The sequence below is a fragment of the Lycorma delicatula genome, chromosome 13, assembly GCF_047948215.1.
Source record: "Lycorma delicatula isolate Av1 chromosome 13, ASM4794821v1, whole genome shotgun sequence".
NCBI lineage: Eukaryota > Metazoa > Arthropoda > Insecta > Hemiptera > Fulgoridae > Lycorma > Lycorma delicatula.
Window position 1 is genome coordinate 22,595,519 of NC_134467.1, and position 25,764 is coordinate 22,621,282.

The window sequence follows — 25,764 nt, forward strand, 5'->3', positions numbered from 1 at the left end:
GTAATAACATCTCCTAAATTAACTTTTCCTGTTTTTATCAAATTGATTAATGAAGAAACTTTTTACCTGAGAGTGTTAATATTTATTTCTAAATTATTTTAGAAATAATCTATATATAGAATACTAAAAATCAGAGTAATTCAGATTAATGCTGATTAAGTCCATTACTAATTACTGAAGTTCAAGATTAAAGAATGTGAAAAAAAAATTAAAAAGAAACTAAAACTGAAAAATAACATATATAGAAGTATAATTTCATACGTTGAAAAATTTCATTAGCTATAAAGAGTTATTTCAGTTACGCTAAAAAGAATAAATAGAAAATAGTTTATAGAAATTATCACTCTATTGATCACCAAGAAAAAGTGATAGCATCTTTGCCTTTCATACAGAAGGTCCTGGGTTTGAATCTAGGTCAAGTTTGACACGTTTCATACGCTGTAATATTTCATTTATCACAAAAAGATGTACGTAATTGGACAATCAGCCTATAATTATTCAGAATAAATAAATTAATTAATCGGTAAAGATTATTTTAGTTACAAACTTATTTATTAAGGTACTAGCCAGTCAGGACTCGCTTTGCTTGTCTCACCATCTAGCCAAGAAGCTCTGCCTCCTGGACCCTTGGCACGTTTGTATACTAATGTTTGTGAGAATATTAAGTATTTTAAGAAAATAAATATCAGCATTTTGCCGCTATGAACTTACTGAAGTGATTTTTTTAGCTACAACTCCATTTATTGATTCGCAACATATGCTCCGCATTTATTGCTCCATCTAGTGCTCACCCGGCTTTGCCAGGCTGAAGCAGGTATCACTTCGGTCTGCTCTTTGCGGCGTAAAAAGAAATTCAGTTTTTGAAAACTGATTTATTAATTGTAATCGTGTAAAAATACATAATTTTAACTTCAGTTATAAAATTCATACAAATTTTATAAAATAATTGTAGCCGTTTTCCACGCAATCCATGAGGTACAGCCAAATGTGCATTCTTTTTATGGTCTTGAAGACACGATTCTTTTTTGTGTGCCTCACATTAACTGTATTACGAAAAATTACTGTAATTAAAAGATTTTTACAATAAGTTTTTCCGGTACTTTAATTATTCATTTCAATTTCTTATTTCTATATCATAATTTTAACGTTAGCCCTTGTACTGCTAAAAATAGGCTGTTTGAATTTTTTAAATTGGTCGTTCCGTTCCATGAATATAAGTAAATTTCAGAAAAATAACGGATAACCGAATGATTTAGCATAAATCTTTTTTATGCAAATGTTAGCATTCAGCATGGTAAAAAATAAACTGTTACAATTTTTAAAACAAGTCATCATACTGTCTCAGATATAATTGAATTTTGGAATAAGAGAAACACCGGATAAACGAGAGTATAAAAGAAAAACATAAAAACCACCCTTATAATAAATATAAACTTTTTGCCGAATTAAATTTCTTTGTATATCTATAGGGTCCTTAATCTTGCATTTTAAAGAAATCAACTCCTTTATATATATATATATTTTATTTTATTTATGTTCACCATTCCTATTTATGTTAATCTATAATTATTTGAATTAATTAATGATTGAACAAATTTTTTTCCCCTTTTCCCTTTGATTTGTTAATTTATGGACAATTTTAATGTAGCAAGGTCAGGATAATAAGCGAATCTGTATACACATTTCATTGAAGATTATGTTGAAAATTGGCTAAAAGCAGCTTTTCGTGTGAAAATCAGTTACTGGAAGCTATCTAACATATGCTGAAAAACCTTTTTTATAAACTTGGCACTCTGATGAAAAAGGATGACATAATAAGTATAAAAAATACATCATGTTGACATCTGCAGTTTGGTGTAGGAAAATAAGACATTGAAAAGTTAAGACACATGTTATAATAATAAAGTCCTCTCAGGGATTGTAAAACAAAAAGTAACAGTGACTGCAACAAGTCAGTGAAAAACTATTGTTCCAGTTTATTACATTATAGCAGGCATATTGTTGTAAACCCAATACATACTCTTGGTAAAAAAAGGGACGTTCCATTTGTTGCGAATTTTCTTGTAGACAGTAATATTGGCTGCATACTGAAATACTATCTTAAATCAACATGAAGCATACACATTTTTATACGTTTAAAAAAAAAAACTAAATTTGCTTGAAAATTACTAATAAAAAGTATATAATGTACTTAAAATTATACAGCCTTTCCCTAAAAAAAAAAAACACTTTGGAAGGGAAAGGCAATACAATTAACTTAAGTTATGAATTAGGAAGTTTTAACGTCTGTTACTTGCTGTAAGCTAATGAATAAATTTTATTGGAATTAGAAAAAAAATTATAATAATAAACCACTTGAAAGTATTTTAACTAATGATTCTAGGGTTAATATATGTAAAATTAAGACTAAATACGATATATTATGATGCAGACAGAATTTAGTGAAATATTTTTTTTTATACATACAGTTTTTCTTTTTTTATACAAATCCAGTCATAATCATAAATATTCAAATAGTCCTGAAACAGAAAAAAAAAGTTCATTAAAAACATTTCTAAAAAGAAACTAAAAAAAAAGTACTAACATTTTTAGAAATAATTATAAAATTTTGGACAGTGATGCAGTTGGTTCAATATTCTGAGTCACAGGCAGGTACTGTTTATTCTTGCAATTAACTTTGTGTTAAAAAATTTGAGGAAACTGGATTCACATTAGATTTAAAACATAAAGGAGCAGAAAAAAGTGCCAGAAAGCTAGAAAACATTGAAAGTGTTCAAACTGCCATAACATACAGTCCTAAACATGAATCAGAGTTTTTTTTTTTTTTTGTTTTTTGTGGGAGAAAAACACCTGGGCATTATCATCGCCAGGAATTTTATTAATAAAAGGGTAAAATAACTCCAAAACAATAAAGTTTATAAGGTGTAAATGTAATCATATTATTAAAACAAGCCAGGAAGGCAAAATAAAACTCAAAACTAATACCTCAGACGAAGTCGTTAAAATAATCGAATAAAAAACTACCTAATTCCGATTGGTTGTGCAAAAGGGGCTCCCTTCTCGGAAAATAAAATTAAATACATAGAACCAAAATTGAAAGTAAAGGCTAAAAATTATTAAAAAACTCTTCTAGCATAAAAATATAAATGACAATATTAAATTTTTTGCAGTAACCTGGTACTATGCAAAAAGAGAAACATCCGGTCCAAAATTTTGTTATTATTACACAAGACATCACAGACATTTCTAGGTAGATTAAACTGACGCCACATAACATATGCAGTCCACGAGAATGTGGTGCACAGTCATGCGGCAGTTGCATCGTGTTCATAGGGGTGGGGCTTCTCCTGACATTAGGTATTCGTGTGTGATCCTCGTATGTCCTAACCGTAACCCCGGCAGAAGACCACTTCCTCACAACGAGATTTTCTGTAAGAGGAGCCCCATGACAACACTGAATCTTTAATTGGTTTGAGTTTATTATCGACGGTAGTCACCCAGTCACTTTGCCACCGTGCTCTCAGTGATTATTTTATACGATTGATAAAATCAAAGGTAGTAACTCGGGGTCACTACCTTTGAATCAAAGTTGAATATAAGTGAACCATCAATCCATTGAAACTTAAATAAGGACTTAAGTTTTCACTTCTATAAAATTCAAATTGTTAAAGAATTAGAAGATACTGATATTTTTGCCTACAAGATTCTTGTTGCGTTTGGATGGTGATTAAAAACTTAATCTACCTTGTTCATGTCACATAAAGCTCATTTTCCTCTGAAAGATATTTTAATAAGCACTTATTTATTATTAATTGAATAACAGTAAAATACTTAGCAAATTTTATTAAACATATTAATCTGTTAAGCTATTGTAGAACAAAATAAAAAAAAATAATTGAAATTGTATCAGCAAAGTGAAAGTACCTAAAAATAAATAAATTTAATAAATACAAACTACATATAAAATTTATTTACAATTACTTACCATAATATTATCTATTGCTTTGTAATACTGTGTCTTTGTAAAAAAAATAAACTCTCATAAAATTCATTATCATCATCATTATTACTTATATTTGGTATGACATATGGCCAAGTTAAATGTCATTGTTTGTTATTTTTTGCTAAATTGTGTGATGCCCAATTAAGAGATGTTTTCCATGAATTACAAAGCGCTTCATCAAATTTTGACTGAAAATGTGATAACGCACCTGATTCTGGCAAATCTAATACCTGTAAAGAAATAAATAAAAAAAACCTATTTAAAAAATGTTTAAATAATACAATAACAAACTGATACTTCCACATTTAAGTACCTGTTGAAGTCAAGAACTTGTTAGCAGATTTGTGAGAAGGAATCGTTTTCTCATTTCTATTCTTTAAAAATACAATCATTGCTGCAATATTAGACAAAAAATGTTTAAAATTTCTGAATGGACAGATATCATTCAAAATTTATTGCCAAAAAACAACCCCATCAATCCCTTTCATTTAAATATATATTTCTTTAAATTAGCACTAATTTGACAGGACGATGACATTCCTTACTGTTCATTTTTATCTAAAACCCTATTTATTACAACCTCAATTATTTGTTCATAGATGGAGTAAAAGTCAATTTTCATTGAACGATTTATATTCTGTAACATTTTCTAAGAAGAGGGAAATTTTGGTTTTGTAGTGAATATAATTACTGCTCAATTGTTATTTCGTTAATTTTTTTTTTAGATCTGCATTGAGAAAAATTATGTTGTTAATGCACATATAATAGTAAGGGCTACTTAAAGACATTGCTGTCATTCATTAAGACTTCAAAATTAAATTTTCTTATTCTCTATATAAGGATTCTCTGTAATAAGGATAAAATCAAAACCTAAACTGACAACGATTATTAACGTCTATATGCCTACAAGCGCCCATGATGATGATGAGGTAGAGTGTGTATACGAAGAGATTGATGAAGCAATTAAACACGTAAAAGGAGATGAAAATTTAATAATAGTTGGAGATTGGAATGCAAGCATTGGAAAAGGCAAGGAAGGAAATATAGTGGGTGAATACGGGCCGGGCAAAAGGAATGAAAGAAGGGACTGACTTATAGAGTTTTGCACGAAGTATAATTGCCAACACCCAATTTAAAAATCATAATAGAAGAATATACACTTGGAAAAAGCCAGGCGATACTGCAAGGTATCAGATCAGATAGATTATATCATGGTTAAGCAAAGATTTAGAAATCAACTCGTTGACTGCAAAACTTACCCTGGAGCAGACATTGATAGCGACCATAATTTGGTGATAATGAAATGTAGATTGGGGTTTAAAAACCTGAAGAAAAGGTGTCAGATGAATCGGTGGAATTTAGAGAAGCTTGAGGAAGAGGTGGTAAAGAAGATTTTTGAGGAGGACATCGCAAAGGGTCTGAGTAAAAAAGATAAGGTAGAAAATGTAGAAGAAGAATGGGAGAATGTTAAAAAGGAAATTCTTAAATCAGCAGAAGCAAACTTAGGCGGAATAAAGAGAACTGGTAGAAAACCTTGGGTTTCAGACGATCTATTGCAGCTGATGGATAAACGTAGAAAATATAAGAATGCTAGTGATGAAGAAAGTAAAAGGAACTATCGGCAATTAAGAAATGCTATAAACAGGAAGTGCAAACTGGCGAAAGAAGAGTGGATTAAAGAAAAGTGTTCAGAAGTGGAAAGAGAAATGAAGATTGGTAAAATAGACGGAGCATACAGGAAAGTTAAGGAAAATTTTGGGGTACATAAATTAAAATCTAATAATGTGGTAAACAAAGATGGTACACCAATATATAATACGAAAGGTAAAGTCGATAGATGGGTGGAATATATTGAAGAGTTATACGGAGGAAATGAATTAGAGAATGGTGTTATAGAGGAAGACGAGGAAGTTGAGGAGGATGAAATGGGAGAAACAATACTGAGATCTGAATTTAAGAGAGCATTAAAAGATTTAAATGGCAGAAAAGCTCCTGGAATAGACAGAATACCTGTAGAATTACTGCGCAGTGCAGGTGAGGAAGCGATTGATAGATTATACAAACTGGTGTGTAATATTTATGAAAAAGGGGAATTTCCGTCTGTAAAACAAATTGTTAGGGATGTAGGATGTAGAGGGTATACTGAAATGAAACGACTAGCACTAGACAGGGAATCTTGGAGAGCTGCATCAAACCAGTCAAATGACTGAAGACAAAAAAAAAAATTCTCTATATTATTAAAACACATTACCATAAGCTGAATGTAAAATCTGAAATTTCAATATCAGTTAGCAATGCTCCACAACCTATTTGCATTTCTGAAAATGAACAACTTGTTGCAAAATGCCTTAAATGTCAACCAGTTCATTAAGCTGAAAATACTCACTGGTTTACAAAATATTTTAAAGAAATTTAAATTTAAGCATTACCGGCAAAGATTAAAGATTTCTTCATTGACTTTGTCAACATGATCCAAATATACAGAATGTGGTTTACAAAGTAAAAAAGTTAAGGACAAAGGAAGACCATCAGAAAATGATGAGTACCACCTTCAGAATTTTCATATCACTCAAAACACAAAAATTTATGGTTTTTAAATTATTTTTTTCTTTTTGAGTGATATTTCATGGGTTAGTCTGCATATGGATAAGTGCCAATAAATATGTTTTTATATTTTGTTCTCTTACATATGTATTTCCTTGGAAAAACATAATAATTTTTGTTACGAGGAATTTTGTGTCTTATTTGATTAGGTTGTTTAAGCTAGATAATTTTCCATTTTAGGTGAGTATGTGTTTCATGTGTTCATTCAACGTGTTTAAATTTAACTTTAAAAAAAATGCAGTTTTCATATATGAAATTTTCAATGTTTTCATAAATTATTATTACTTATAAAAGAACAGATTAAAAGTTGAATACGCTTATAAAGTACAAAGTGAAGAAAATTAAAAAAATAAATGAGAAAATGTAAGGAATTTTTTTATTAAAAGAAATTAGGGTTGTTGGCCATAGATTAGATATTCAAGTTTGATTAATTTTATAATAGAGATTGAAAAATGTTATGGAAAAGATGATTCCAATATATCAATCAATAATTAAGAATTTAGTAAATATTTTTAGATCAAAAGATAAGGACAGAGAATAAAATCAATCAAATTAGTGATGATAAAAAACCTTCCTCATTACATCAACCTATAAAAGGTAAAAATGTTTTTGTGATAGAAAAATTAACTTGATTACTTGATTGAAAATTAACTAAATTGCTTAACTTTGAATAAAAATGAATTAGAAAGCTTATATAAATGAAATGATATACATTACAGGATAATGCTCACACCAGCAATGAATAAAAAAAAAGAAAACTTCATTCATGGAAAGGTTATTTAAAAAGTAATAATCATCCCCTTCAAATTTCCCACCACAAATACTTGCTTGAGCTTTTTCAGTCTAGTGATGAGGGAAAATATGATTCCTTTTGTGTTAAAATTGTGTTGGCCTGGCCTTGATACAAGTTCATAATTTAGAGGGGCAACATCTTAAAGCGAATTTATTTTAAGAAAATACCCTTGTTAATTAATTTAAAAAAAAATTGATATGGTTTGTAGTTCATTTTTGATGATCCTATAAAAAAAACCTTTTACACAGTTCTATGCAAGAAGACCAACTTTTCATCAACTTATTTTTCCCTTTTGAAATACTATCAAATCATAACCAATCATTACCTTCAAAGTAGGTAGGTAGGTAACACTACCTGAATATGCTGGGCAGTATTGCTAACAATAGATACCACAGATAAAGAAAACAAGAAACATCAACATTCCAACTTGAAGCATAAACTTGCAATGAACCGTGGTTCTAACTTGCCCTGCTCAAATTTTTTACCTTAAATTGGGCGCAATTCAAGAACAAATCAACCAATTTTCATTAACCATTCACAAGCACAACTTCAGTCACACAACAACAGTTCATTTAATTTCAATGAAGATTGAATAGTTTTGGACAAAAATTACTTGGTAAAAGTAGCTTTACCTCAAAATACAGGGTTATCATAAAAGAATGGTGCGGTTTCAGTAATTCATAGGAAGATTGTAGGGAAATTTCTAGATGTTATATTGGTATCCCTGAAAGCCTCCAACCCAAAAGTTTGTTTATCAGCAGTTGTAACCACGTCAGTTCTTGTATTGTTGTTGCGGTGAGTTCAGTGAGTTACTATGTTCTCGGATAAAGACAAAGCAAAGCGTGTTTTATTGATGGCTGAATTAAAATCCGTAATTTTAGTTCAACATGCGTTTCGACGTGAATTCGGAAGAGATCCGCCGCACAAAAATAACATAACACATCGGTTCAAACGATTCGAAGAAACCGGATCGTTTAAGAAACAGAAATCAACCGGCAATTAGAAGTCCTGGGCAGTCCATCTCCCGTCGAAGCGTCGAATTAGGTATTCCAAAATCAACAGTTCACAAAGTTTTACGTAAAAAACTGAAATTACATGTTTATAAAATCCAGATACTGCAGGAATTGAAACCCGATGACGATGTAAAACGTTACAATTTCGCTGTTGAAATGTCGGACAGAATAAGTGAAAACGAATCATTTTTAGACGATATAATTTTTACAGACGAAGCTACATTCCACGTGAATGGATGTGTTAACAGACACAATTCACGAATATGGGGCTCTGAACACCCACACGCAATTATCGAGAAACATCGCGATTTGCCTAAAGTTAATGTTTGGTGTGGTGTGATGAAAAATCGTGTAATAGGGCCTTTCTTCTTTGCTGAAAAAAACAATTAATGGAGTTGTGTATCTTGACATGTTAACCGATTATTGCTTTCTTCAGCCAGATGAACTCGAAAACATTCATCAACTTCATTTCCAACAAGATGGTGCTCCCCCGCACTTCAATGCATCGGTCACGGACGCTTTGAACGAAAAATTTGGAGATCAATGGATAGGCCGGCAAAGATCCATACTTTCGCCTCCAAGTAGTCCAGACATGACACCTTGCAACTTTTTCTTGTGGGGGTACATCAAAAGCGTTGCTTACACACAAAAAATTCGCGACCTAAATCAGTTAAAAAACAGGATTAATGAAGCAATGACAACCATTAACGAAGAAATGTTAACTAATGTTTGGAGACGAGTTTAGTGTCATTTGGACATTTGTCAAGCAACTATGGGCACACATATTGAAATTTATTAATTATGTAAAAAAATGTTTGAGACGACAAATTTGAAAAATACAAAACATAAACTGTAAGTAATTCTGTTTTAATTTAAACCATGTTCAAAACCGCACCATTCTTTTATGATAACCCTGTATAATGTAAAAATATGGACCAGATGTGTAAGAAATCAAAATCTGTGTCTTTGGAATAGAATGTTCAGTAATGCTGAACATTTATATTTGATGAGCTAATTTCAGAAGGGTTGGTTTCAAGCTTAAACAATATGTATTGTATAAGTATTATTGTTGTTGCCTTTTTAGTGAACAACAGTGACTACTAATGTTAATCCATTAAAAGAAATGTCTCAAAAATCTTTATTGGACACTTAATTCAAGGATCCAGCCAGAATTCAACACAAAATCATTTAGCAACATAACCATGTGTGCTAGCATGTGGCAGAAACTAGCTCTTCTTTTGAAAATGTACTGTTAGGAACTCAATCGTTGAAAATTTACCTTTACTTTGCCAACTCCTTGTTCAGAAAGTTAAAGGAACATCATCTTAATGGAAAACATCGGCCCAACAATGAAGAAGTGAAGGGAATGGAAAATTCCCAGAGAGGCAATTCACAAACTTGTTTACCAATGAGGCAAATAGTTATCCAGTTTCTGCAATTATGTTTGATTATATTTTTTCCATGAATTTTATATTTATAATCAAATAAATGTTATAAATTACAATTGGATGTTATGGTTTTAATACTTCCCTTTAATCATATTAAAAAACATAAATTGGATCCCAAAATCAATAACATAATGAATCAATTATTTAATAAACTGGTGCTTTCTTTCTTTTCCTGTTTACCCTCCGGTAACTACCGTTTTAGATAATACTTCAGAGGATGAATGAGGATGATATGTATGAGTGTGAATGAAGTGTAGTCTTGTACATTTTCAGTTTGACCATAGCTGAGATGTGTGGTTAATTGAAACCCAGCCACCAAAGAACACCGATATCCACGATCTAGTATTCAAGTACGTGTAAAAATAGCTGGCTTTACTAGGACTTGAATGCTGGAACTCTCAACTTCCAAATCAGCTGATTTGGGAAGACGCGTTCACCACTAGACCAACCTGGTGCTTACCTAGTTCCATGTACACACTTTAAAAGAACTACTGCACCGGAAATCGGAAGGAATATAATGCCAACATCTCGATTCCCCCCCGAGGGGAGAAGATCCCACCTCATAGCGTGTCCGGTCGCTATACCACCCCCTCCGTTCCTAGCCAGTAGTGGCTTTAACGGAGGACATCTTCTCGCCCTCAAACTGATTGTGCCACACAGCTTTCAGTCCAGGCCCCGCAGAGATGCCCCGAGGGACATTTACATCGGTAAAAATTCACCCCGAGATAGATTTACATGTTTATGCCTTCAGAATGAAGACAACGGACACCTGCAGCTACCACGTCGCCCTCAGGAACTGAGCTAGAAACCTAACCGCGGAATAAAGACCCCGCGCCTAGATCTAACTATTAAAGAGCCACTTTCTGAATGTCTCAGATCCGTACTAACAACCTCAATATAATGCCAACAGGTAATACCACTATTTAATAAACTAGTTTTATAGATTATCCAAGCCATTAGTACAGTTGCACTTTTAACAGGTAATCACATGCCAGCTGCACTTCTGTTGGAATTACAAGTAGCTAATCCATGCATTCAAATAAACAAATTATGGAAAAAATAACTGTATGGACCAGAAAAATTTTAAAAATACTTATCAAAAATATGCCAGCAGGAAAAGGATTAAAATATACTTTTTATGTTAAAACTACTTTCAATTCTTTAATTATAAATAAAACAGTATTTAAGTGCTAATATTTAATTTATAGGTAAATAATTATCTTTACCAAAGTATCACGCAAATAGCTGAGATCTTTTTCAGAACTAAGTTCTGGTAAACCAGTTGAAATCATCATTGCAAATAATGATAATATTAAGCATCCATGGCGTCTAAGTATAAGGAAAGCCTGAAACAAAAAGAAAAAATCTATAAAACAATCATTTTTTTTTATAATTTCAGAATATTTAAAAAAAGTTTTCTTTCAAAATGTTTAATTATTTTTTCCTGGGTGCACAACACAGTGTCATTATCAGGGCTCGGACACAATGTTTATATAGTATGTAAACATTTTTAAATTTAGAAAAACAAATATTTAACTAATTTTGTTACATTATATACAGAAAACGTTGCTAAAGTGGCCTCTAACAAGTAGAAGTTGTGAAAGTTTCGGTTCTGGATATGAAAGCACCTACTTCAAAACTAGTTATTTGTTGTAAATAGGTTTACTTTAATTAATAAATTTATAATTTGTAACTTTTTAGAACTATTATTTGAAGAAGTCTGTTTTTATTTTTATTTTTTATAAATTATTTTTTACTTTTTTCCTTCTTTAGAATATTTACCTTTGTAAAATGGAAAGTAAAAAAAAAAAAATGTACAGTAGAATTAAGTGGTTTTAATGAATAAAATGTATACTACAGTAATAGGAAATACTATCTCTTATGTGGGCCGCCTTGCTGGGCACAATTAAACAATAATGCATTACATCTTTTCCTATTAATACAGAATTCTATAAACTGAATCATAATTCAGTATAAAGTAGCCTATTTAAGGCAGTTAATTAAATGCTAAATGCCGTTTTAAAATAATGTGATTGAATTATTTGGAAACAAATATAACTCATAATTTATATTGGACCTGACAGTTAATTTTTGTCTTTTATTCTGCTGTTTTTAATTAATTTGGCATGCTTAAAATTGAAACTATTTGGTAACAGTTTATAAAAAAAATAACACTATACCTTTCGCATCTATTTAAATATTTTATTGCTTGTAATTTGTGAATCTTTTAAATAACAGCTTCACCTTCAACAAACTATTATTACTTAGAAGGAAAATTAAGCGAACATTAAAATATGAAAAAAAAAGAAATTAATATACAAAAAAAAAGAATTGTCAAAAAATTATTTTACTCTTAAAATTTTGAGATATCAGTCCCGTGATGCTCATATCTCCTCACTCACTTCACTGATTGTAACCAAAATGAAACGGTAACAGCTCGTATTCAAAAATCATGGTACAACATTCCATAAAAATTGCTTAATCTAATCTTTAGATGTAAGCAAAATAATAATTGACAAAAAAGCAAAAAAAAAAAATTAGGTTTATTACTCCCAACCCTTGAATGAATTTGCCTGAATATATAACCAAAGTGAGATGCTAATGTAATTACAAAAATGTCATCTAATTATTACAAAAATGTGACAGAGTTCCGAAAAAAACAAAAAAAGTGTCTTTTGCCGTACCTCTTTCATAGGAGTTTGAAAATACTAAACAACATCATCGACTGTCCTTTAGGTATCTTATCTAAGAGTATTTAATTATGTGAAAAATGTACTTCTAAGAAAAACACCCTTTGGAGATATGAGATAAATAGTGTTCATATCTCCCTCTACATATGTTTTTAATACATATTAAGATCAAAATCAAATGACAACAATTTCCTATATATAGAAATCATGCCAAATTTCTCTAAATCGATCCATACAGTTGGGAGATATCAAGCAAAATTTGGACAAAATATTACATATTAAACTGTTTTTTTGTTAGAGAGGGTCATCATGAAACATCAAGGTTTGCAAAACCCCAATAGCCAAAATTTACCTGATTAGCTATGCTTTCTCACATATGCATATCTAAACAGTAAAACTATATCAACGGGAAAGTAGAATACTTTAAATAAAGAAAAAATATTAGATGATTACAATAAATGTAATTTTCCTATTAACCGGTTGTAAAACATACTGCATTAAAACAGGAATAAAAAAAAGTAATAACAAACACAGATGTAATAACCTGAGAATAACTGTAAGGAAAAACAGAAGTAACTAAAAACAATTTCCAATAATTATTAATCTTAAAAATGTCATTTGGTAGAGATTTATAGGTGAATAAGTGAAAAAGATGCCTATTTCAGAAGCAATAATACAAGCTTAAGAGTTGCAAATGACAAGAATCAAATGCAAACTAGAAAAATTAAATTCAAACATTAAGGCTTTAAAAACAAGCACATTATATGGAATCAAAGTTTAAAGTAAGGTTGCGACCTTGACACAAAGATAACAGTACATAATCAAAGAGTAAGGCCTTGTGATATGATGTGACATGATAAAATTAACAGATACAACAGCAATAAAACATGAATATTTTTCAGATTACAGCCGTCAAAATCTTTGAATGAATATGGTAATAAATGAATTAATAATACCTACTTATAAATTTTTTGAAATTTTTACTTTCCTGGGTATAGCTCTGTTGCTGCTGCAGTACAGTATAAAGGAAAAGTATAACAATCGGCCAAAATGTTGGGTATCAGGGTTTTTTCTAATGTTTCAAGACCCTATCTGTCCAAAATAAAACAAACAAAAAATCTGGACCTGGAATCCTGCTAGCTGGAGAGTATATTTCATATTCTATTGCAGCAGCTGTAACATTACTATTACACACACCCAAAATGAATACCTCATCAGCGTATTCCTCTGTTATAAAGTACGGAATTATTTCAATGGCAAACTGATTATGTTCAAACTAAACTCAAACAAAGATTTCACTGACAGCACAGTTCACAGAACCCTACATACTTAATGAACCTCAGAAAATGATTTAAACATTAATACAGTATTGCGCATAGCTGATCAGCTGTTGTTATTTTATTACCAACTTTGAAATAATAATTTTTATTTATTTTACAATTGTGTAATTTCCAGTTTCTTTTTAATAGCAATTTTTAACAGTAAATTTTATTTTTACAAATTTTTCACATCAAAAAAAAGGATTTGGTTTTTGTTTAATTAAGTTAGTACTTTTCTGACAAATTATTAATTGATTCTATTTCTAAATATTGCACTATTATCTAAATAGTGCACTATTTCTAAATAAAATTCAAATTATTCTAACCTTTCTTTGTTTTATTGAACTTATCTTATACTAGAATTAATCTTATTTAATTCAGAATTAAAATCTCCACAAGTTTTGTCTAAAAGTTTTGTGTGTTTATTACCCACTATTTTTTTTTGTCTTCAGTCACTTGACTGGTTAGATGCAGCTCTCCAAAATTCACTATCTAGAGCCAATCATTTAATTTTGGTATACCCCTACATCCTAACAATTTGTTTTACATATTCCAAATGTTGCCTGCCTGCAAAATTTTTCCCATCTACCTGTCCCTCCAATATCAAAGTGATTATTCCAGAATGCCTTAAGATGTAGCCTATAGGTCTGTCTTCTTTTAGTTAAATTTTTACAAATGCTTCTTTCTTCATTGATTTGCTGGAACACCTCTTCATTTGTCACTTTATCCACCCATCTGATTTTTAACATTCTCCTATAGCACCGCATTTCAAAAGCTTCTAATAATCTCTTCTCAGGTACTCTGATTGTCCAAGTTTCACTTCCATATAAACATATGGAAACTAATTTCCAAACATATACTTTAAAAAACGCTTTCCCGATGTTTAAATTAATTTATGATATAAGCAAATTATATTTCTGACTGAAAGCTCATTTTATTTGTGTTATTCAGAATTTTATAGCACTTCTGCTTCATCCTTCTTTAATTCTACTTCCCAAAGGTATCCCGTCTATCCCAAGAGCCTTTCTCCCATTCAAATTCTTTAATTCTCTATTAAATTCAGATCTCAGTATTTTATCTCCTTTTTCATCCTCTTTGACTCTTTCTTCCTCTGTAAAACAAGTTTTTAATTCATTTCCTCCGCATAACTCTTCAATATATTCCACCCACCTATCGACCTTTTCTTTCGTATTATGATTTGGTGTACCATCTTTATTTAACACATTATTAGATTTTAACTTATATACCACAAAATTCTCCTTTACTTTCCTGTATGCTTTGTCTATTTTACCAATGATCATTTCTCTTTCCACTTCTAAACACTTTTCTTTAATCCACTCTCTTTCACTAATTTGCACTTGCTGTTTGCAGTATTTCTTAATTGTTGATAAGTCCTTTTCCTTCATCACTAGCATTCTCATACTTTCTACATTCATCCATCAGTTGCAATATTTCCTCTGATATCCAACGCATTCTACCAGTTCTCTTTGTTCCACCTAAGTTCACTTCTGCTGATTTAAGAATTATGTTAAAAAGGAAATTTAACATTCTCCTATTCTTCTTCTATATGATGTCCTCTTCAAAAATCATCATCACCTCCTCTTCCTCAAGCTTCTTTGAATTTCACAGATTCATCTGACACGTTTCTTGTTTTTAAATACCAATCTACATTTCATTATCACTAAATTATGGTTGGCATCAATGTCTGCTCCTGGATATACTTTGCAGTTAACCAGTTGATTTCTAAATCTTTGCTTAACCATGATATAATCTATCTGATACCTTGCAGTATTGTCAGGGTTTCTCCATGTGTATATTCTTCTATTATGATTTTAAACTGGCTGTTGGCAATTACTAAATTATACTTTGTGCAAAACTCAATAAATCAGTCCCCTTTTTCGTTTCTTTTGCCCATCCCCTATTCAGAAACTATCTTAATTTATAAATAAAAACACTTACAAACTTAAAAAAAACATTAAAAGTGATTGGCATTACAGAACAGGAAACATTTTGGTGGAATAACATGCTAGGTATTAAAAGCTAAGCTCTCTTATTGTAAAAAACTTATACACACATACATATAAAAATCTGATGTAATATTAAAAAAAAGAACTACTAACCTGTTCACACAGTTTTTGAAAGACTTGAAATTCTATTGCTTCTTTTTTTGCTTGTTGTCCTTTGTTAATAACATGAACAAAATCGTGTGTAAGAACAAATGGTACTCTTTCACGACGAAAACCAAATTTTTCTTTGAAATGTCCAAGTATGTGACCAAAATCTATATGAAATAACTGCAAAAAAAGGAAAAAATATATACAAAAAAAAAAAAAATTAATGATCCTACTAAAATTACTTTTTTATCATTAATCATTAAACTGTTTTAACTATGAGGGTGACCATGATTGGTGGTCCCAGATTAAGTGTAAAAATAGATAAAAATATCGTTTCATGCAGGAAAAACAATGCTGGGCATTTTCTACATAGAAATGGGTATTTGTACATAGAATGAAGAATGATTCATCTAAATTATAGTTAAAAACAAAGCTGCTGAAATAATTCTGCTACCATTCAGCAAGATATCAGAACAGAGATCATAATTATTTTTGATCGATAGAAGGTAAATCAAAAAACCAGTGGAAAAGGTATTCTCCATTGGTAAGCAACATGGAAAATTTTATTGACCTTGTAACTGGTGATAACATGCAAATGATCGCCGATCTCGGTGACAGAGCGCTTTGGCCTATTATCCAGAGGTTCTAGGTCTAAATCCCGATAAGGCATAGCATTTTTCATACACTACAAAATTTCATTTCCATATCCTACACACAAGCTTCTAGCTTAAGTGGCAATATCATCAAAGAAAAAATGAAGGGACAGACATAGCAGCATATAAGTCCTCACAATAAAGGCAAAGAAGGTGATAATTTATTTTAAATAAATTTGTGATAAATTATATGTTATGAAATAAAAATTAAGTAAAACAATTCATTTCTAGATAGATAATTAGAAAAAAACACTCCCCTTCCAAAAAAAAAAATTATATACCTGACCAGTGCGTTTAACCATAATGTTATCAGAATGTCTATCGGCAACACCTAACACATATGTAGCCACACAATATCCAGCACATGAATATGTAAATTCTTCAATAGCTTTATTTAAACTGCTTTCTGATGTGTTATAATCTTTAAGCCATGCTGAAAAGTAAGGTAAAAAATATATTATAAAAATGTAATTTATAAAAATATATAACTAATTTAATAAATTCAGACATAAGTACTTGTCGATGCATGACACTGTTTTTAATTAATATTACAGTTGATATATCTGGAGGCAGTACAGAAACATTTCTTCAGCACAATAAGATGTGGACCAGCAGAGTTACTAACTAATCTTTTAATTAGTTATTCTTTTAAATATATTACTCAATCGGCGTTGAGTAATTGTTAATATCCTGTAAATTGGGATTAAACGCTTTCTGCTGAATAAAATAAAAAAAAACTGCAATTTATTATGTCTAATTAATAAGTTATCGGATTTTTAACTTTGTAAAATATTAGTTAGTTAAAATACAAATGAATAATTTTTTAGAACAACAAACTGAACTAAATTTAAAAAAGTAAAGAATTTTTAACAACTTACTTTAAAACATTTTTAATCATCTTCAAGGAAGCGATTGAGAGATTATACTAACTGGTGTGTAATGTTTATGAAAAAGGGGAATTTCAGTCAGACTAAAAAAAAATGTTATAGTCATGATACCAAAGAAAGCAGGGGCAGATAAATGTGAAGAATACAGAACAATTAGTTTAACTAGTCATGCATCACAAATCTTAACTAGAATTCTATACAGAAGAATTGAGAGGAGAGTGGAAGAAGTGTTAGGAGAAGACCAATTTTGTTTCAGGAAAAGTATAGGGACAAGGGAAGCAATTTTAGGCCTCAGATTAATAGTAGAAGGAAGGTTAAAGAAAAACAAACCAACATACTTGGCGTTATAGACCTAGAAAAGGCATTCGATAACGTAGACTGGAATAAAATGTTCAGCATTTTAAAAAATTAGGGTTCAAATACAGAGATAGAAGAACAATTGCTAACATGTACAGGAACCAAACAGCAACACTAACAATTGAAGAACATAAGAAAGAAGCAGTAATAAGAAAGGGAGTCTGACAAGGATGTTCCCTATCTCCATTACTTTTTAATCTTTACATGGAACTAGCAGTTAATGATGTTAAAGAACAATTTAGATTCAGAGTAACAGTACAAGGTGAAAAGATAAAGATGATACGATTTGCTGATGATATAGTAATTCTAGCCGAGAGTAAAAAGGATTTAGAAGAAACAATGAACGGCATAGATGAAGTCCTACGCAAGAACTATCGCGTGAAAATAAACAAGAACAAAACAAAAGTAATGAAATGTAGTAGAAATAACAAAGATGGACCACTGAATGTGAAAAAAAGGAGAAAAGATTATGGAGGTAGAAGAATTTTGTTATTTGGGAAGTAGAATTACTAAAGATGGACGAAGCAGGAGCGATATAAAATGCCGAATAGCACAAGCTAAACGAGCCTTCAGTAAGAAATATAATTTGTTTACATCAAAAATTAATTTAAATGTCAGGAAAAGATTTTTCAAAGTGTATGTTTGGAGTGTCGCTTTATATGGAAGTGAAACTTGGACGATCGTAGTATCTGAGAAGAAAAGATTAGAAGCTTTTGAAATGCGGTGCTATAGGAGAATGTTAAAAATCAGATGGGTGGATAAAGTGACAAATGAAGAGGTATTGCGGCAAATAGATGAAGAAAGAAGCATTTGGAAAAATATAGTTAAAAGAAGAGACAGACTTATAGGCCACATACTAAGGCATCCTGGAATAGTCGCTTTAATATTGGAAGGACAGGTAGAAGGAAAAAATTGTGTAGGCAGGCCACGTTTGGAATATGTAAAACAAATTGTTAGGGATGTAGGATGTACAGAGTATACTGAAATGAAACGACTAGCACTAGATAGGGAATCTTGGAGAGCTGCATCAAACCAGTCAAATGACTGAAGACAAAATAAAAAAATCATCTTCAGTTACTGATGTTGCTGTTATTATTGGTAACTTTTAAATTAGGTGGACATATATCAACTAATTATATATCAATGGAATTTTATAACTGCTAGAGCAAAATTTATTCGTATTCTGATAACACAGTTCTGATTTTCACACGACAGAACTGGTCAACAGCTTAAAATAACAGGAATGAAGCTTTAAGTAAAATGAGTGACTGGTTAAGCTAGTGACTGGTTAAGGTAATTAATTACCTCTTATTAATGTATTCACGCCTACATAAATGGCTTTTAGTATTTATGAAAATAGTATACCTGTGAACTTAAGTACTCATATTAAAGACAGAAAAATAAAGAGAGCAGTAGAAAATTGAAAATAGTTAGGAGGAATGATAGATTGTAATCTCTTCTCTGATGGTACTTTCAAATAGAATACATAATTAAAAAACAAAGTAATTAATATTTATCTTTGTAAACTATGAAAAGATAAGCCTACTAAATTATTCTTAGTTATTTACTACGTGCATACGTGCATTTCCAGAACATAGCCAGCAAAGGGATTATTAGGTGGGGAGGTGCATACCTTCTAACAGCCTTTGTTACATCTACAAAAAAGGTTATTAAACTTTATAACATCCACGATAACATCCAAAGCGATAATGTAGCTCCTTTAAATATTAAAAAAATTATTCAAGCTAGAATCATTGATCTACCATTATTCTGAATTGAAAATCAAATGACAAGAAGCCAGTTGCATAATTAGAAATAAAATAATTGCCCTTCCAGAAATAAAAGTGTATACAAAAAAGTAGCATAGTAAAATCTATACATGTGTTTAACTATCTTCCATTAAATATGAAAAATATTAATTTACGAAATAAAACTATTAGAAATAACATTAAAGAATGGATTACTAAGTTCAGGAACTACCACAATAAGAAATGATTGTGTAATATACATCTGAAAAATTCTGTTTACTAGTTGATAGGTTACATTTAAGTTTGTCTATTAATTATTTTTACTATTGTAATATCTCAGCCTCCATGCACAGATATCCACCTCTACAGAGATTTTATGCAAATATTGCGAAATTAAATGTGTAAAATTTGAGAATGAATAAATAAATTTAATTACAATGTGGACAAGCATGTTACATTTAAAATGTGGTTGTTCATTTAGTATATTTTTATAGTGTTTATAAGTTTTATAATGCTAAAATGTACATTAGAATACGTTTTAAGAATAATTCAAATCCAATATACTTCGACGATAAATTAAAGATGTTTCTACCTAATTAGAAAAAAATCTTCCACAAGTAAAATAAAGTGACATTAGCATGAACCAAAAATAGTTCTAAGATGAATGAAAATATTTTGAAATTATTAAAACGTTTTATAATAAAATTTGGTTCAGTTTGTCATTACAAAGTTTTTATTTTAAAATGAATATTACTGCTAACCATTATGGACAAAATCACATAAAAAAAGAGAAGAAATATTTTAATAGGTGTTCATGATAAAAAATGTTTTATTGTTTTAAATTGTAATTCTTATTATTACATACCTACACATAAAAACAAAAATTAAAAATACCTAATAATGATCCTTTTCTAAATGCTGATGCTGCAGAAAATAAACCTTTCTCTTTTTGTATATTCGCGATAGTTTCTGCATTTAAAACAACATCTATAAGACCAATTCTATTATCTGTTGATACACACCCATATGGATTCATCCTGTATAATAAAAAAAAAAATTAAAACAAATAAATAAATAGATAACATACATAAATAACGTAAGTTTTAATGTTTTATTGCTATAAATCATATAATTTTTTAACACCCAGCATCTGCCATGTAGACGAAATGTTCATGGCTGATTTATGAACATAAACCATTACCTACTTTTTGCAAGAAGTATCATCGTCTAATTGGAAGAGTACCTGTATTTAAGTTCCCCGATTAAGTGATTTAATAATTTTGTAATTAACACGTTTGTTACTGCCTACATGAACATTCTACATGCTTCACTTAAATAGGTTACCTTTTTCGTATACAACTAAAAATAAATTGCTAAGTTGTTGTATATAATTATTCAACGTATGTATGTTTTGTATATGCAATGTAACACGGTGTCATGATGTTTATTATTGGTTTTTAATATTTACTGTACACAAAGGACTAGTTAATAATTTGTAATAGTATGAACATATATAATTTGTTTTTATTGTAAATCTATTTATTTATATAACAGACATGGTGTTGCTTTTTTCTATTTATTTTGTTGTAAATTTATTAAAAGTTTTCTTTTTTATTCAAATACCAAGGTATTTGAAGTAAGTAATAACAAGTATTACTTACTTCAACAAGGAATGTTATTTTTATTTATAATAAAAGTGATATTAAAGCAAACATTTGGGAAGGGAAATGAACTCATTTTGTTCATGATTTAATGATCTGGGTTGAATATATTGAAAAGTATAAAAGGATCACTTAGTTGGAATAATAAGAGTTTATTATAATATGAGAAAACTGAAACATACTGCACGCTGGAATGTAATTTAAAAACAAAATGTTGCACAAAGCAACAGATGTTGCCATCTAGTAGTTTCATTTCCTTATAACTAACATTCTGAAACTTGTCGACCCATATCCTCTCATTTTCTGTCGCCATTGTTTCAGACTTAAGTATGCCTGCTATGTCAATGCATCTAAAACATGTAGTAATTATATTTTTAACAATGGAAAAAGTATACAGTAGTAGCATTTATCATCATCTACCCATTTATAGTAGTACAGTAATTAACAGGAAGATAAAGAATTTTAAGATTTGTTGATGACATTGTTCTTTTGTCAAAAATCAAATATTCTGAATGGCATGGATTTATTATTAGGAGAAAAATTCAACCTAAAAATAAAAGCATAAAACAAAGGTAATTAAATATCAAAAAAGAAGGATAATAAGGAATTAACTATTGAGGACATCGAGGAAGAGGATCATAATATAACACAAGTGGAAGAATTTGTTATTCAGATACTAGAATTTAAAAAATGAATGAAATAATGTAGAATTTGAAAGCAGATTAACTCAAGCAAGGAGAACACCATTTTATGGTAATGAAACATGCACAATAGGAAAAGCAGAAACGAAAAGAACAGAGGGCTTTGAAATTTTGTATGATTAAAGTATGTTGAAAAGTAGATGGGTTGATAAAACTTGAAATGTAGAAAAGAGAAAATTCTGGCAGAATTTTATAGAGATAAATCATATTGGTGGGCTATGCATTACATCAGTTTTAATTAACCTGGTGATGGAAGGATGAGTGGAAGATAAAGCTGTAAAGGAAAACAAAAACTGAAATGTACGAAACAGATAATTAAGGATGGACAGGGTGATTTTTTAGTCCTGTTACCAAATTGTTAATGTCTGGTAATTTTTTTCTAAGAAAGGGAAATTTTGTTTCATGACATGAAGTTGGTAGCGCTACTGAACGTATAGATAAACCAGTGTGAGTTGTTCTCCTTGAGCTGTGTAAACTTTTGTGCCATTTCTGGTCGTGTTACAAACACGACCAATGTCTTTTACCATAGAACGAGTTTTCATTCTTGAACAATATTTTGCTACGAAATCGTATGCGAGTGTAAAAGAATCATTTCAAATTAAATTTGTTGGTGTTCCTCCACCAGAAAAAATGTCAATTTCTAGACTAGCAAACGATTTTGAGAGAAAGGTAGTGTTTGCGAGAGAAAATGTAGTGGTCAACCAACTTGCTTAACAGATGACGTTTTAGAGAAAGTGAAAAAAGATTGCTCAATTCTCCATGGAAAAGTTTACGAAAACTTTCCACGCAAGTCAATTTGTCATATTCGAGTGTTCAGAAAGCTGCTAAAAAATTGAAATTGTATCCATATCGCATACGATTAGTCCAAGAGCTTCAGACTCCAGATTTAAATAAGCGATTGCAATATTGCCGTTGGTTTAGGACTCTCGTAAACGATAACGGAATTGAATTTTTAAACACAGTGTTCTTTAGTGATGAAGCTTGGATCCATCTCGACAGTTATGTGAACAGTCAAAACTGATGAATTTGGGCGGTTGAAAATCCTAACGCTTTACAAGACAAATCTTTGCATCCTGAAAAAATTGGTGTGTGGTCAAAAAAAAAAAAAAAAAAAATTGCGATATCTCATTGTATAGTCGGACCCATATATTTTCAGACCCATCCATTTTTCATTATCATTCTTCATCTTCTTCATCATTCGGACAGACAGTAAATGGTAAAGTATACAGTAATATTGTGCGCCAATTTGTGTCCCTCCTGGAACCTCAAGAATGGTATTGCTGGTTTCAGCAAGACGGCGCTACATGCCACACGTCTCGAGAAACCATGGATTTTCAGCAAGAGTTCTTTGATGATTGAATAATAAGCAAGGGCTTATGGCCTCCAAGGTCACCAGACCTGACATCTCCTGATTACATTTTGTGGGGCTATATTAAGTCCAAGGACTTGAAAAACAATCCTCACACTATTGATGAACTTAAGTCAATATTACAGACTTAATCACAAATATTTCCAATGCAACTCTTAAAAAAGGTTCCTGCTAATATGCTGAAAAGAGTCTGTGCGTGTATAACCGCAAGGGGTGGGCATTTTGAGCATATTCTTTAAAAATTATGTAAGTAATAGCTTTTTATTACATCTCTTTTGTAAATAACAAATACATTTTTTTAATCCACCTAAATTTCCCTTTCTTAAATTACATTTAAAATTGGGTAAAAGAACTAAAAAATCACTTTGTAGTATGTAGTAATTATGTAAAGGTTAAAATATTAGCAAAGAACAGAAAGGAACGATGAATAGCATCAAACCAGTCGACTGATGACTCCAATTAAAAAATACATTACATGTATATCTGTTGTAATTTATGGCAGGCTTATCCTGGTTATGTTCTACAAATGATTTACCATACATTTCTTCACTTAAATCGTGTTGGTACATTACCTATCTGATGTTTATTGATTTGATTCACAATTAAATAGGCAAAGTTATTTTAAGAATGAAATGCTCAGTAAAGTTCAACCACTATTTGTGAAATATAAATTTTACTTCCCAGGTGTTTATTTTTTGTTTTGTTGATTTTTTTAAAATAAAATAAATGGTAACTTGGGGGGTGCAGAGGTGACCATAACATAGTTGTATCATCTAAAAATGCTATTAAAGTTTTGTACATTATTTTGTATATTTTTAACTGTGTTTAAACTACAACTTGTAAGCATGGCTACATTCTGAATCTGGTATCCTTTATAAGTATAAGTGAAAGTAGAATCAATAAATTTTGTTAAGTATGAATTGCAACAAACTAATGTTACGAAAAAAACATTTTTAGGAAAGTAATGACAAAATACAATTTTATTTCAACATCTTACATCTTATATCTCACATGACTAAATCTTCTAATCATTACAAATGTTAAAAATTACTATATACTTTTTGATTACATGAATTTTTGGAAGTAATCGTGATTCATTAGCCATATCTTTTTAAATCTTACCATATGAATCAATTATGGATATTACCTTATTAAACAATAAATTTTAACTTGTGATATTTTTACTCACCTAAGATCAAGACCTTCATTTTTCCATAATTTATCCATAATTCTGATCATTTGTAATGTTAACATATCTTGCCGTAAATCATCACCATTTTTAAAAATGATATATATGTCATCTCCATGTGGATCGTCGTTTTCAAAAACTAACCATAATGGACGCATTTTGCTATCCATAACTCTGCATTTTTCTAATCTAAAAACAAAACAAAAATATTATATTAGTTAACGCATTGAAAATATAAACAATATTTGAGATAACATTTGTGAAAGTGGCTTCCAAGGATGAAATCTGATGGTTCCTTGTTGAATTAATATATTTATTTTAAAGATGTAAGTCTAGAGGAACCCTTAACAATCAAATTAAAATTTGATAGTAAAATTATCAAAAAGTAATCAATAATATTAATTACCAAGAAAATCGTAGAATTTAAAACTAAATGGCTGTTTAGATTGTTAAATAATGAAAATTTTGTACTTGAACACACATTAAAATATTTCAACTATTTTTTTTATTAACATCAGAACCTCAAATTAATCTAAATAAAAAAAAAATGTTTTAATTTTATAACATATTATGTAAGTAAATTCCTTAAATCTGGAAGTAGACTCTTACCCATGACATTGCAGTCATAGTTTGTAATGTTTGAAATCTGATTTTTCTAGTTTTTTAATTCAATTTTATACTTCTTTAAAAAAAAAAATTAAACTTTTCTGAAGGAAAAAATAAGATCTGAATATTCTGACAATGTCATTTCAAAATAAAGTGATAACAAAAAAATTCTTGTAATAAAATTCAGATGTGTTTCATTGAGAAATAGCATGTTACAGATAGTGCCATAATTCAGTAACTAATATTTTTTCATTCTCCTTTAAGGTCAATGGATTAAATGATGATAAATTCCACCAACTACAGTTGCGTTAAAAAAATAAAAATAAGAACTTATTTCATGGTGGTGGGAAATTACACATTAAACACCAATTACAAGGTCTGTTCAGAAAACTGAACATTTTTAATTATGCACCAATGGAGATATTTAGTGATGGATGGTTAGCAGTTGTGTTCCGCACAACCTCCTCTGTAACCAAATGTTCTAGGATTGTTGAAATCTCTTTTGGTTTCCTGTTACTGTTAAGTGCAACATGTAAGTGTTAACAGTGATTTTTGTAATGTGCGATTTTCAGGAGCAACGATAAAAAGTAAAATTTTGCGTGAGACTGG

The 25,764-nt window shown here is 30.2% G+C and overlaps 1 protein-coding gene across 1 annotated transcript in view; it reads right to left on the minus strand.

Annotated features, from left to right (window-relative positions):
* Nucleotides 1-307: 307 nt before the first annotated feature.
* Pi3K92E (phosphatidylinositol 3-kinase 92E) overlaps nucleotides 308-25,764 on the minus strand; it is an 83,125-nt gene continuing 57,668 nt past the window's right edge. The window contains exons 13-19 of the mRNA XM_075381413.1: nucleotides 24,550-24,738; nucleotides 20,524-20,666; nucleotides 16,919-17,070; nucleotides 15,991-16,164; nucleotides 11,088-11,207; nucleotides 3,986-4,233; nucleotides 308-2,519 (exon numbers count right to left, since the gene is read on the minus strand). Coding sequence (XP_075237528.1) covers nucleotides 4,105-4,233; nucleotides 11,088-11,207; nucleotides 15,991-16,164; nucleotides 16,919-17,070; nucleotides 20,524-20,666; nucleotides 24,550-24,738 — 907 coding nt within the window. The 3' untranslated portion in view covers nucleotides 308-2,519; nucleotides 3,986-4,104. The remainder of the gene's footprint in view (nucleotides 2,520-3,985; nucleotides 4,234-11,087; nucleotides 11,208-15,990; nucleotides 16,165-16,918; nucleotides 17,071-20,523; nucleotides 20,667-24,549; nucleotides 24,739-25,764) is intronic.